The 11,919-nt window shown below is 31.9% G+C and overlaps 1 protein-coding gene and 1 non-coding gene across 2 annotated transcripts; one reads left to right on the top strand and one right to left on the bottom strand.

Annotated features, from left to right (window-relative positions):
- Nucleotides 1-1,379: 1,379 nt before the first annotated feature.
- On the top strand, nucleotides 1,380-4,405 carry LOC125201489 (protein cornichon homolog 4-like). Its single transcript, XM_048099635.2, has 4 exons — nucleotides 1,380-1,678; nucleotides 2,493-2,674; nucleotides 3,866-3,988; nucleotides 4,077-4,405. The coding sequence occupies exons 1-4, from the start codon at nucleotides 1,607-1,609 to the stop codon at nucleotides 4,117-4,119; spliced, it is 420 nt and encodes a 139-aa protein (XP_047955592.1). The 5' UTR covers nucleotides 1,380-1,606; the 3' UTR covers nucleotides 4,120-4,405.
- A 625-nt stretch (nucleotides 4,406-5,030) lies between these two features.
- TRNAN-GUU (transfer RNA asparagine (anticodon GUU)) lies at nucleotides 5,031-5,104 on the bottom strand. The gene has a single exon. It is a non-coding gene; the product is annotated as a tRNA-Asn (tRNA).
- Nucleotides 5,105-11,919: the final 6,815 nt, after the last annotated feature.

Here is an 11,919-nt window from a genome sequence, read left to right as displayed (position 1 = left end):
GTAAAAAACGAGCCAGAAAAAACACAAGTTGGAGTCTTGAAATTAGGGTTACCTGCAATGTTTGTAATTCCACCAAATTGACAGCAATACAGTTCTTCAAAGATGGAGAAAAAGAACCCTCTGTGTGAATAAATCTTCTAGAGTGGTGCTGCACAAAAACAGACAGCCAATTTAGAGAGATAAATTCGTAGTAATTGAAATTGATGTCTTAAATTCGTGTGGTGTGGTGTGGTGCTGCGCCTCCATGACCGAAAAGCAAAGAGGAAAAGGGAAGAGATGGTGTAGTGATGCTACAATTCCGACGGGAAATCAAAGAGCAAAAAGGAAGTGGTGCTGCAAATCTAACCAATTATCAAAGAGAGAGAGGGAAGAGAAGTTTGGAACTCTGCAGATCGAACGAAATGAAAGAGAATAGGGGAAGAGAAGAGAGAATTGAGCATGAGAGGGATAATTTTGGAAGGCATTTATTTTCTTGACCCAAATTTAAAAGCTGGAAAACAAACCTCAGCTTCTTCACCGATAAGTTTCGTGCGAAATAGTGGTTTACATTCTTGGGCCATTGCGGGCCGGGTTATTTAGCGGGCTTCTGCTCCAAAATTGAAAATGTATCAAACATTAGAAAAGCCTAGGAAAGGGATCTTTTTCTTGGTTTTTCTTGGTTTTCCTTGGCTATCAAACACACCCTTAGTTTATTCACTTTCCACTTTACTAACAAAACCTTATTTCCTTAAATCCCGTGCTGAAAAGTTATTGCTCACTTATCTTGGGACGGAGTGAGTATTATTTTCTCATTGATCTTGAAAATCTGATATACCGAATTTCGGTACAACACATCGGAAATGAGGTACGGTATAAGTATTGGAATTCGTCATACTGAAAATTCGGTGTACTATAAAGTTTGGCAAGGTAAATGTATACTTTTTTCTCATACCAAATTTTCAGTAAAATATACGGTATGGTGATTTCGATGAAGTATACCTTACCGAACTATCCTTAATTATAAATCGGGATATTGACATCTAATATCATGGAACTCTCAAAAAATTGGGTTTTTTCAACTAACTTTGAAACTGACAAATAATATCACGAACTTTATCCTGAGTTTGTTATTTCCTATTAATGAAAAAATTCCAAATATATTAATAGGTTGAATAACAATTTTGGAGCGTGTAATTAAAAAATTTGAAGCTCTCGAAGTTATTGTCGATAAATTATGAAAAAAATTTATATCATGATATTATTTACCAAAATTTTTTCATTAATAAGAAATAACAAACTCAGGTCAAATTATTTGTCAATTTTAAAGTTACTGAACTTTAAAAAAGTTCATAAATATATCCACCCCTAGTTATAAATCTATAATAAAATGAAAATTTTAAAGCAAAAGTAACATCCGAAGTAGGTACCTGAAAATTCCACTTGGTTGACTTTGTCGTTTTTCCTCCGCCGAAAGGGTTTCGATTTCGGTCATTTATTTCGCCGGCGGAGATTCGTCTCTTGTGAAAGCTCCACGGTGCACTGCGCACCTGGCGCTCCACTCCTTTCTATTTCTAAACCACTGCGTTTAATTTTAGGGAAACAGAACTCTTAAGGAAGAGATAAGGATATGAAAGAGGTGTTGGCATGGTTGCTCTTCTTCTTCATACTCATTGCTCTCCTCGTTATGATCGTATTCCAGGTTATCATCCATCATCAATACCTTATTTCTCTATTTACATATTTTTGGATTTTTCTTCAATGTGCAGTTAGCGAGATCGTGCCTTCTTTGATTTTGGGGATATTTGCTTGGTCCTTTTGTTCAGAAATCTAGGATTGGAGTGTTAATTTTATTTGAAATTTGAGAGCTTTCTGTGCTGAGGAATGAGGATTGAGGAGCTTCATGTTAAGCCTATCAGGACTATTTAATCCTACAAAAAATTGAGTTTTACACAACCTGCTAAGTTTTAATTAGTAGTAGTAGTAGTATTTTGTAAAAATAATCTTAATTTCGTCTGTGTTAGTTAACCTTTTGGATTCAGGATCTAATTAATAAACTAGTAACGACTAAAGGACTTATGAAGGTCTTGAATCTGAAGAATGTATAGCTTACAAATTCGTGTCAGACTTCAGATTCGGTACAAGTTGGGTAATTTATGATCTTGGCATCTTGCATATGAGTCTTTCTCTTTTGATTGTAGCTAGTGGTATTGCTCACATTTGTATGTTCGAATGACCAAGGCTTGATGCCCGATTCTGAATCCAGAAACATCACAACTACGACAAATATTAATTGCAACCAATAGCTACCACTATATACAGTTTGAGAAACTGAAGAGAATACGAGCACAACTTTGATCTTGTACTGTAGCTTCACAGGGGATAATTTATCATCTGTTGTTTATCTTTTAATATTATAGACTGTGTTGTTCTAGGGCTTCTTTCTGAAGTTTGTGCACTGTCTTAATTCGTAAACTGCATGGTATTCTTTAACCCTATTCCACATTTAATTGCAGCTTATGTGTTTGGCGGATTTAGAATTTGATTACATCAATCCGTATGACTCAGCATCTCGAATAAACCGAGTAGTTTTACCGGAGTTCATCACACAAGGAGTTCTCTGCTTCCTCTTCCTTGTCACCGGACATTGGTTTATGTCACTTCTCTGTGTCCCATACCTGTACTACAACGTGAGACTGTAAGGTTCTTATGCTTCTGCTTCATTCTGAAATTGCAAAATTAAGTGATCAGCATCAATATTTTGATTTACTACTAGACATGAATTCTTTCAACTTCCTTTAATATTTACTCTACCTCTATAAACTCATAAAAGGAAAATCAGTAATATTTTATTGGCAATGGCTGCAATTTTTATCTCCTTCCTGGTTCTCCAATCATTTGGAAAGTTGTGAACGAGAGATTAGAAAAACAGAAAAAAGGTGATAATATTATTCCTCAAATGGAATTGAAAAGCATAATTTGGAGCAACTCACTTTAGAAACTTTGTTTTACGCAGCTGATCTCACAAGAACAACTATCCTATCCTAACCCCTCACGACTATCCAAGCATATCTCCTAAAGGATCCTCAACGCTATTACTATCTCATAAGAGACATATGATAAAAAATGCATGTCACATATACCTTAATACCTTAAGCTTGAAATCTGGCATTACCTTGTGGTTGTGAAGGTGTACCTAGTTGATGCAGGGGGGCAGCTGCAGAAATGAATATGCAGTTGACACACTGGGGTGCCATATGGTCCCATCTTAGTAGGTTTTAAGAACTTAATTTGTTTACATGTTCTTATTTTCTCTAACGTATTTGTATATTTTTCAGAGGTTAAATTAAATTAGAGTGATAGTGAAGGATTTTGTCTAGGTTGATTGGAGAAAACTTTTTGGCTTGGTTGATTGGTGAAAACAGTAGAGCATAGCCGTGAGTCGTGATAATATCTAGCAACTAACTATGTCCTTGTCGTTCGTCATTAACAAAGTAACTTGAACTCATAGAGTTGCTTTTTATGTGACCAAGACCCTAAACTGAAACTGAACATGTTCATCTATCAAGGTCCATAGAATCAATTATTTTATGTTTTCTCGTTTTCGGGAAGGAAGCTGGAGGAGGGTTTGGCATGAGTACAACATTGGTTGGTGGTTGATTTGGGAGGTTAATGTTCTCCAAGTGATTATTGTCTTTATTATAGTTTTCATAGTACTTTGCCCATATTTTGTCGATATTTATTGATTATATGGAGTTTTTATTATCAAAAATAATTCTTGCACCTTTTTTACTCTGATGCATCATTTCATATTGGTCATGAAAGTTTGTTATAGGTCAAATAGACCTTCAACTGAAGTTATTGTTTGTTTATGAAAATGTTTAATCAGGTACCAGCGAAGACAGCATCTTGTAGATGTAACTGAAATCTTCAACTTGTTAAACTGGGAAAAGAAGGAGAGACTTTTCAAGCTTGGTTATATCATACTTCTTCTCTTCATGTGTTTGTTCTGGTAACCGAACTCTGCAACTGTCTCCTCCCCCAGTATTATCCGATATTTTAAAGATTAACTTCTTAAACCGAATTTTTATATGATGTAGGATGATTTACAATGCACTGGAAGACGACGAGCATTCGTTTTAGTGTTTCTGTTTGTACTTCTTAAACAGCACTGGCACCGGCACTCAGCTGCTCCTGCAACATCCTGTTTGGATGGATTGAATGAAAGCGCCATCGAGTTGTTATACTTATTTGCTTGTATTTTATAATTCGAGCAATATTTATAACTCTTTTCAGTTTCGATCACCGGCTTCTCTAATTTGGTTTAATTTTGAAGATGTAATATAGTTCAAATGTAAACTTATTTCTCATGTGCTGTGCCCAAGCCCTTTCTTTCAGAATTGGGAACCTTTATTTGGGATTTGAGTCACTTAGGTCATCCATAGTAGAGCCTAGGTCTTATGTCATTCTATTAAAATTTTCATTTCTTATTATATAGAAGTATATTACTATATTTCTAAAACTACATTATGAAAAGGTAAAAAATTAAAATTTTAAAATGTCAATGTTACACATTATTGCAAGCTATGAATGAAAATCACACTATTTATAAAAAGGTAATTAAAATATCATAGTGTAATATATTAGTAGTTAAAAAAAATCGGATGAAAAATGAAGAACAATCATGAAAGTAAAAGCAGTAGATTTTTGTAGGAGGAAAATGAGATACAATAAGTATTTAAGAATTGTGTAAATTTTGTCTCTATTAGACTACATTACTAGAAAGAAAAATAGAAACAGTACATTTTTGTAGGAAGAAAATGTGAGATAAATATTTAACCATTTTGTAAATTTTAGCTCTAATTAACTACATTACCTGAAGTAAAATAAGTAGTAGATTTTCGTATGACGAAAATGTGATTATAAATATTTAAGCAATTTTCAAAATTTAGCTCTATTTAACTAGTGAGTTTTAGAAATATTTTGAACACCAACTCTATAAAGTAAAGGGGTACAAAATTTTTAACTATTTTATGAAAATATAATTATTTAGGCGCTAGAAGGAGGGCTTGAACCTCCGACCTTGTGGTTAACAGCCACACGCTCTAACCAACTGAGCTATTCCAGCTTATTATTAACTTTTTGTTTTTCATAATAATACCTTAGTATAATCTTAATCGATTTGTATATCTTAATCGATTTGTGTATATTCAGCATGTTATTTCTTCTTTTTATAAGAAATAGTATAGCATGTTTATTAGTAAACTATTCATTGCCGTGATTTTGATTAGATTTTCATTCTCCTAGACATGAGTACTGACATGATTTTGATTAGATTTTCATTCTCCTAGACATGAGTACTGAGTAGCATAATCTATTTCTAGATAGGGCCTGTGATCTATTTCAAATTTTAAATGCTATTTTGAGGTCGATTCGGAATCGGTTTTCCTGTGATCTATTCCAAATTTTAAATGCTATTTTGAGGTCGATTCGGAATCGGTTTTCTTTTATGAACTTATTAGTTATACATTTATACAATATGTGACAAACATATACAAGCTACGAGTGATACTTTTTGAAGAAATAAATTCCATCTTTATTTCCTATCCAAATAACTTTATATTACACTTTGGAACACAATTACTTAGTTGTGGGTAATTTTCTACAGGACTCGACCTTTTATTCGTTTGAGAGTTCTCTAAGTATGCCTACCGTTGACGTATCGTTACTGTGGTATATTTTATCGTATTTTGGTATACCATAATACGATACGACGCACTATAATACTGTTATACTTATGTTCATAATTATAATATATAATTATACTTAAATTATAAATTCTTTAACAAATATATTAAGGGATATTGACAACTTATATTATGAAATTTTCAAAAAGTTGGGTTTTTCCCACAAATTTTGAAATTGACAAATAATATCACGAACTTTACCATGAGTTTATTATTTCCCACCAGTGAAAAAATTTCGGCTATATTAATATGTTGAAGAACAAATGTGGAGGGTGTGCTTCAAGAAAAACTATTCTCAATGATTGAAAATCTTGAAACTCTTGAAGTTGTTATCAACAAATTACGAAAAAAAATCCATGATATTATTTGCCGGAATATTTTCATTGGTGGGAAATAATAAATTCGGAGTAAAGTTAGTGATATTATTTGCGAATTTCAAAGTTCGTGGGAAAAACCGAATTTTTTGAAAATTACATTATATTAGGTGCCAATATCTCATATATTAATAATATAATTATAAGGAATTGAGCATATAAAAAGTCATTCTCATATCAACACGCGCGACTATAATTGGTACATAGGTTATTTTAGATCATTTTAGCCCATCATTTCTAATACGCAAATGGACTCTGAACTATGCGTTTTGCACGCAAATGGTACCTAAACTTTAAAAATATCGTGGGTAGTCCCTGAACTAAGGTGTAATCACATTTATGGTATTCATCACAATTTTACACCCAAAATGCCCCCAAGGCATGCAGGACATTTTTGTCCTTTTAAATCTAGGTATTGGATTTGATATTTTCTCTAAATCTCTCTCTCTAGTAATACCTAAATATGATATTTTCTTATAGTTTAAGTACATTAAATAATGGTATTATGCACTTCAGTTTTTCAATTACTTTATGACAAATCATCTTCTCTCTCTTTCTCTAAAATTTTTAGAAAGTAAAAAATTAAAATAAAAAATAGTATAAAATTCTTAAACATATTAATTACTCCCTCTGTCCGAATTTAGCAGTCCCATTGACTTTTCCGCCCTCTTTTTGTAAAAATGATAAATAATAGTTAAAGAGGAGAAATGGTAAATTAAGAGAGAGAATAATATAGAGAAGAGTCTTATCTACATTATTGTCTCTCTTACTTTACCATTTTTCCACTTTAACTATTTTTAATCATTTTTACAAAAAGAGGGCAGAAAAGTCAATGGGACTGCTAAAGCGGGACGGATGGAGTATAAAAATGAAAAATTATAATTTAATTATTAAAATAATTTGTAGCAAAATTTAATTTTGATTGTGATTTGATTATTTTTTCAATTCTAAAAAGTTTAGTTTTTTTAATTAACACTAAATTTTTAATTTTTGATTAATCCTAATTTTAAATATTTAAATATTAAAAATAATAATCAAATCAGAATCAAAATCAAATTTAGCTACAGGTTATTTTGATAATTAAATTTATAATTTTAAATATTCTATATTTAAGAATTTCATTATAGTATTTTTTATTTTAATTTTTTACTTTCTAAAAAATTTAGAGAAAGAGAGAGAAAGAAGATCCTACATAAAGTGATTGAAAATATCATATTTAGTACTCCCTCCGTCCCACTTTAGGAGTCCCGGTTTACTACTTTTGAGTGTCCTAGTTTAGGAGTCCCGGTTGGAATATTCCATAATTGGTAATAGGCCCCACATTCCACTCACCTTTTTCCACTCACATTTTATTATTAAACTAATATATAAAAGTAGGACCCACAATCCACTATCTTTTTTCACCAATTTTCCTTTATATTTCTTAAAACCCGTGTCGAACTCAACCGAGACTCCTAAAGTGGGACGGAGGGAGTAATAGAGATAGATAAAGAAAATATCTAGTACCTAGATATGAAAGTCCATAAATGCCCTTCATGCCTTTGGGGGGCATTTTTGGTGTAAAATTGTGATGAATAGTGAAAAAAGTATAAAAAATGTGATTACACCTTAGTTCAGGGACTACCTACGATAATTTTAAAGTTTAGATACCATTTGCGTGCAAAACACATGATTCAGGGACCTGCGTAGTCCACTCTTTCTAAAATGACCTAAAAATTAGCTACCAATGACCTCCGTTGTGTCTAATAATGACTTTCGTGTTTTATCTAGTGATGCGTATCAAATTGTACATTTTTATTCCCATAACTCTACATGATTTATATAGTTTGATGCTTGCAAAAGTTTATTTTATGGTGTAGGAAGAGGAATTAATGGTGAAACGAAACATGGAATGAAGCTTGGATGTCACTGAAAAAGTCGTGCAAAATGCCCAAGTTGGCAGACTGCCCGGTCTGCGTCATGAGTCCAGAAACCTCTCAAAATGAGGCACCCGGCCGGGTGAATTTTACGCCTAATAATTACACCCGGCCGGGTATGATGTTCAGAACACGAAAATTCCAGAAAGCCCTCAAAATTGGCCACCCAGCCGGGTGAATTTAATGCCCAATAAATAATCCACCCGACCGGGTACGAAGATGAAATAACCTCCAAATTCAGTTTTCATATAGTTTGGAGGCGGTTTGGTGATGGGGATTCAGACATTCTTGGACGAGAAAAGAGAGAGGAAAAGAGAGAAAGAGAGGAGGAAGAAGAGAAGGAAGAAATTCTGGCCAACATTCCGACGATCCGTCTCCACATCCCAATTCCACTCATCGAGAGCATGATTCCTATGGGTTTTATTGCAAATTCCACCATGTGTTTAGGCTAAACTCTCAATGTTGCTCCAAGTTGTAATCTAGGCTTTGTATGGATGTTTCTACACCTTTGAACTCATGTGTTTGTTACCAACAATGTGCTTAATGTTTATACACTATGTTTTTGGCTAATAATGTAGTGTTGTTCTTTCCTTTGCTATTGTCTCTTTAACATAGTTTAGGAATGTTTGATTGTTGGTATGCTATTGAATTAGAATTGTTCAGACGATATTTTGATAGTGGATTAAGTAGGTGATCATAGTAGATGTATATTTCTCCAGCGCTTCCGCAAGAGTTTATAAACATTGAAAATTGGTTCATAGGTTATGTGTTCAGCTAATTGTGAACTACTCATCGTGTACATGTTCAGTGTATGTGATTAGGTTGATGTTTTAATCCCTTCATATGTTTCGTTATATAGGTGTAGAACAATACAAGCTTAGTGAGCAACTTGGAGTGGCGTATTTTCTCTTTTGAATAGTCTTTCTTTAGTTAACTTGTAGCTTTATTTTGTCAACATCTTTCAAAACCAAAAATCAAATCTTTATGCTACATCTTTTTAAGTTTTTAAGTTTTAAACAATCTTCTACCTCCCTGTGGATCGACACTTGAAATACTACTAACGACGCTATAATCTTGCAGTATCGTAGTATTATTAGAGTTAATTAATTAAACTTGATATCTTGTGTGAATTGAATCAGATACTCTAAAATACGCATCATCTAGTTATGTCTTTTGATATAAAAATGGATTTATTTAACCCCTATCACCCTATAATTATAATATAAATATATATGATCGGTATATATCGAATATGTTGTATATATTGGACTTTTGGTATTTATTCATACCGATAGATACATCATATTTTGTATCTACCCGTAATTTCGGTATATCCATATGTTTGATATACCACAACATGTGAAAATATTTACGCTTATTGTATCGAAAGATACCATATCGTATCGAAAATTGTAGTATACCGAAAATAATGAATTTTTAGCATGGTTAAAATGGTATTTCAATAGTTTTACCCACCCCTAAGTGTGGTTCAGGGTTATGTAATTTTTTTTGGGTATAGAATTAGTGTACTAAATTTTAGGAACTTTAATCATCTACTTTTTGGTATTGGTAATTTTCAAACTCTATAAATACTAATAGAATCACATTATATTTTTATGATTTTTAAATAGAGTAATTTATTTATTTTATTGTTATTTAATTTTGTGAGTAGGTGATATTAAAACAATTAACATTGATACTATTGGAGTTAAGGTAATAGAAGATGTATGGAGTTGAAGGAGTTATAGTCTGATACAATAATTTAGGGAAAATAACGTGGTAGACTGATAGATGTGTGTGGTATGAATTGGGGTACGAGTTATAAATGTCCTTTAATAATTAGCTAATTTTGGCTCGTGGTAGCTAGCACATGATGCTTTCTTAAATTAAATTCACCTCTTACTCATTTTCAAAACTCACGCCTTAAATCTCAGAATTGTACTATTCCCTCCGTCCCTAGATAAGCGACTCGCTATTTTTTTGCCTTGTTTTAGAAAAATGATATAAAATAGTTAGAGTGGAGAGAGAGTAAAGTAAGAGAGAGAATTGTGTAGAAGAGAGTTTTCTCTACATAATTCTTACTCTTACTTTACTTTTTCTCCACTTCAATTATTTTATAGTACTATTATTTTTTCCAAAACGAGTGCAAACAAGAAGCGAGTCGTTTATCTTAGGAAGGAGGAAGTATTATATTTAAGTCCTTGTTCAATCAACATACTAGGTATATTTATAGCACTCTGATATATTTTTAAATATTTCGCATAAATTCATCTAAACACAGTTCAAGGGATAACTTTTTCATGAAAGAGCTATATATAATCTCCACGTGGTTCCACTGTAGATTCCTTGTTTTCCATATGATATTTAGTTCAAAGAACCTCAGAGATTCCGCAAAAGTGGTATAAATATTCTTCTTCAACCTAATATTATTCTTGATAAATTCCCGAGAATGTTCATCATATCTTCTCCAAATTGATTTTTTTTTATCTTTGTTAAACTTGATTTACATTCCATTATCTAGATCCGACCCCTCAAAATCTATTCCTTATCCTATCAATAATGAACAATTAAATAAGTTGAAGATGTCTAGTTGGCACCTTTTAGCATATTTTATACTCGATCACTTGTTCTCAGTAACAACTAATAAAGTGAAAGAGAATGAAAAAGAATAATATCGACATATAATATTATATATAGTGCAAATAATACACAATCGCTTGCATGTATTGGTGTTTTTTGAAAGTTGAAAACTTTTCGCAAAAAAAAAAAAGGAATATCATATATAAGAAATCTAAAATATCAAATTAGATATAGTGGAAACAAGTCATGTGTAGTAGATTAGGTATAAAATACATAAGAGTTAATAATCTTTTGTGTCCAAAAGATTCTCAATTTTTGGACAAGTATGATTTAGTCCCATAGCAACATATATAGTGTGATGGTAAAATGATGTGTCATTTATAGGTTTAACTGTAGTTTACTACAAGTCCAAAAAAACCACATCATCCAATAAACAATGTGGTTTCATAGAATAAATATTTTATAAAGCTTTCACATAATCACATTCTAATCTTCATAAATAACTCCTTTTTTCTTTAAGCGGAAGATAAATAAATTTTGCTTTTTCTAAAAAAAATATTAGTTGGGGATAATTTTTGAAAAATACTACTCCTAAAAATTGGAAATACATGAAAAAAAAAAAAAGAAAAAAGAAAGAAAGAAAGAATACAGTTGCTTTTCAAAGGGGGGGACATTTACAAGTGGAATGCCAAATCCTAAAGGGCAGTGAATTATTATTAGCTTTCTATCTTAGAACATCCCTCCTCCCAAAATATGCAACTTGTTATATTTTTCGAACTAATTATTAAATATTTAATGAGTTACTCATAGTATATAGGATTAAGAAAATTATTTGTGTTTTATATTTGAATCTTAAACTGAAAATTTATACTTCAAGAATGCGTTGATTTACTTATTATCTACTGCTCTCTCCGTCCCAATGTAGTTGAATCGTATTCATTTTCGAGTCATTCTAGATACTCTCCCCATTCCAGAATAGGATTCCTATTTAGTTATGGCACGGATTTAAGAAATGTAAAGAAAAGTGAGTTGGATAAATTAGTGGAATATAAATCTCACTTATATATATTAGTTTTATAACAAAATGTGAGTGGAATAAGTTGGTGAAATGTGATGTCTACTTACCATTTATGGTAAAAGTGAAATATGACTCTTATTGTGAGATGGACCGAAATGCCAAAACAGGACTCTTATTGCGGGACGGAGGGAATAATTGAGTATTTGTTTGACAAAAACTTTATTATCTCACTTACTTTATACTTTATTTACCAAATAATTTAATTCTCTATTCACTTTAACCTTTAAAATATTAATTTTTAAATTTCG

The sequence above is a fragment of the Salvia hispanica genome, chromosome 5 (genome assembly GCF_029641045.1).
Source record: "Salvia hispanica isolate PSC_SH4W2 chromosome 5, Shi_PSC_v1, whole genome shotgun sequence".
NCBI classification, from domain to species: Eukaryota; Viridiplantae; Streptophyta; class Magnoliopsida; order Lamiales; family Lamiaceae; genus Salvia; species Salvia hispanica.
This window is presented reverse-complemented; position numbering and strand designations above follow the sequence as displayed.

What these genes read in the sequence shown, in the direction of transcription:
- LOC125201489 (XM_048099635.2), top strand. Translation starts at nt 1,607, where the DNA reads ATGAAAGAGGTGTTGGCATGGTTGCTCTTCTTCTTCATACTCATTGCT. An exon ending in TCGTTATGATCGTATTCCAG is followed by an intron (nt 1,679 to 2,492) that starts GTTATCATCCAT and finishes ATTTAATTGCAG; the next exon opens with CTTATGTGTTTGGCGGATTT. An exon ending in CTCTTCATGTGTTTGTTCTG is followed by an intron (nt 3,989 to 4,076) that starts GTAACCGAACTC and finishes TATATGATGTAG; the next exon opens with GATGATTTACAATGCACTGG.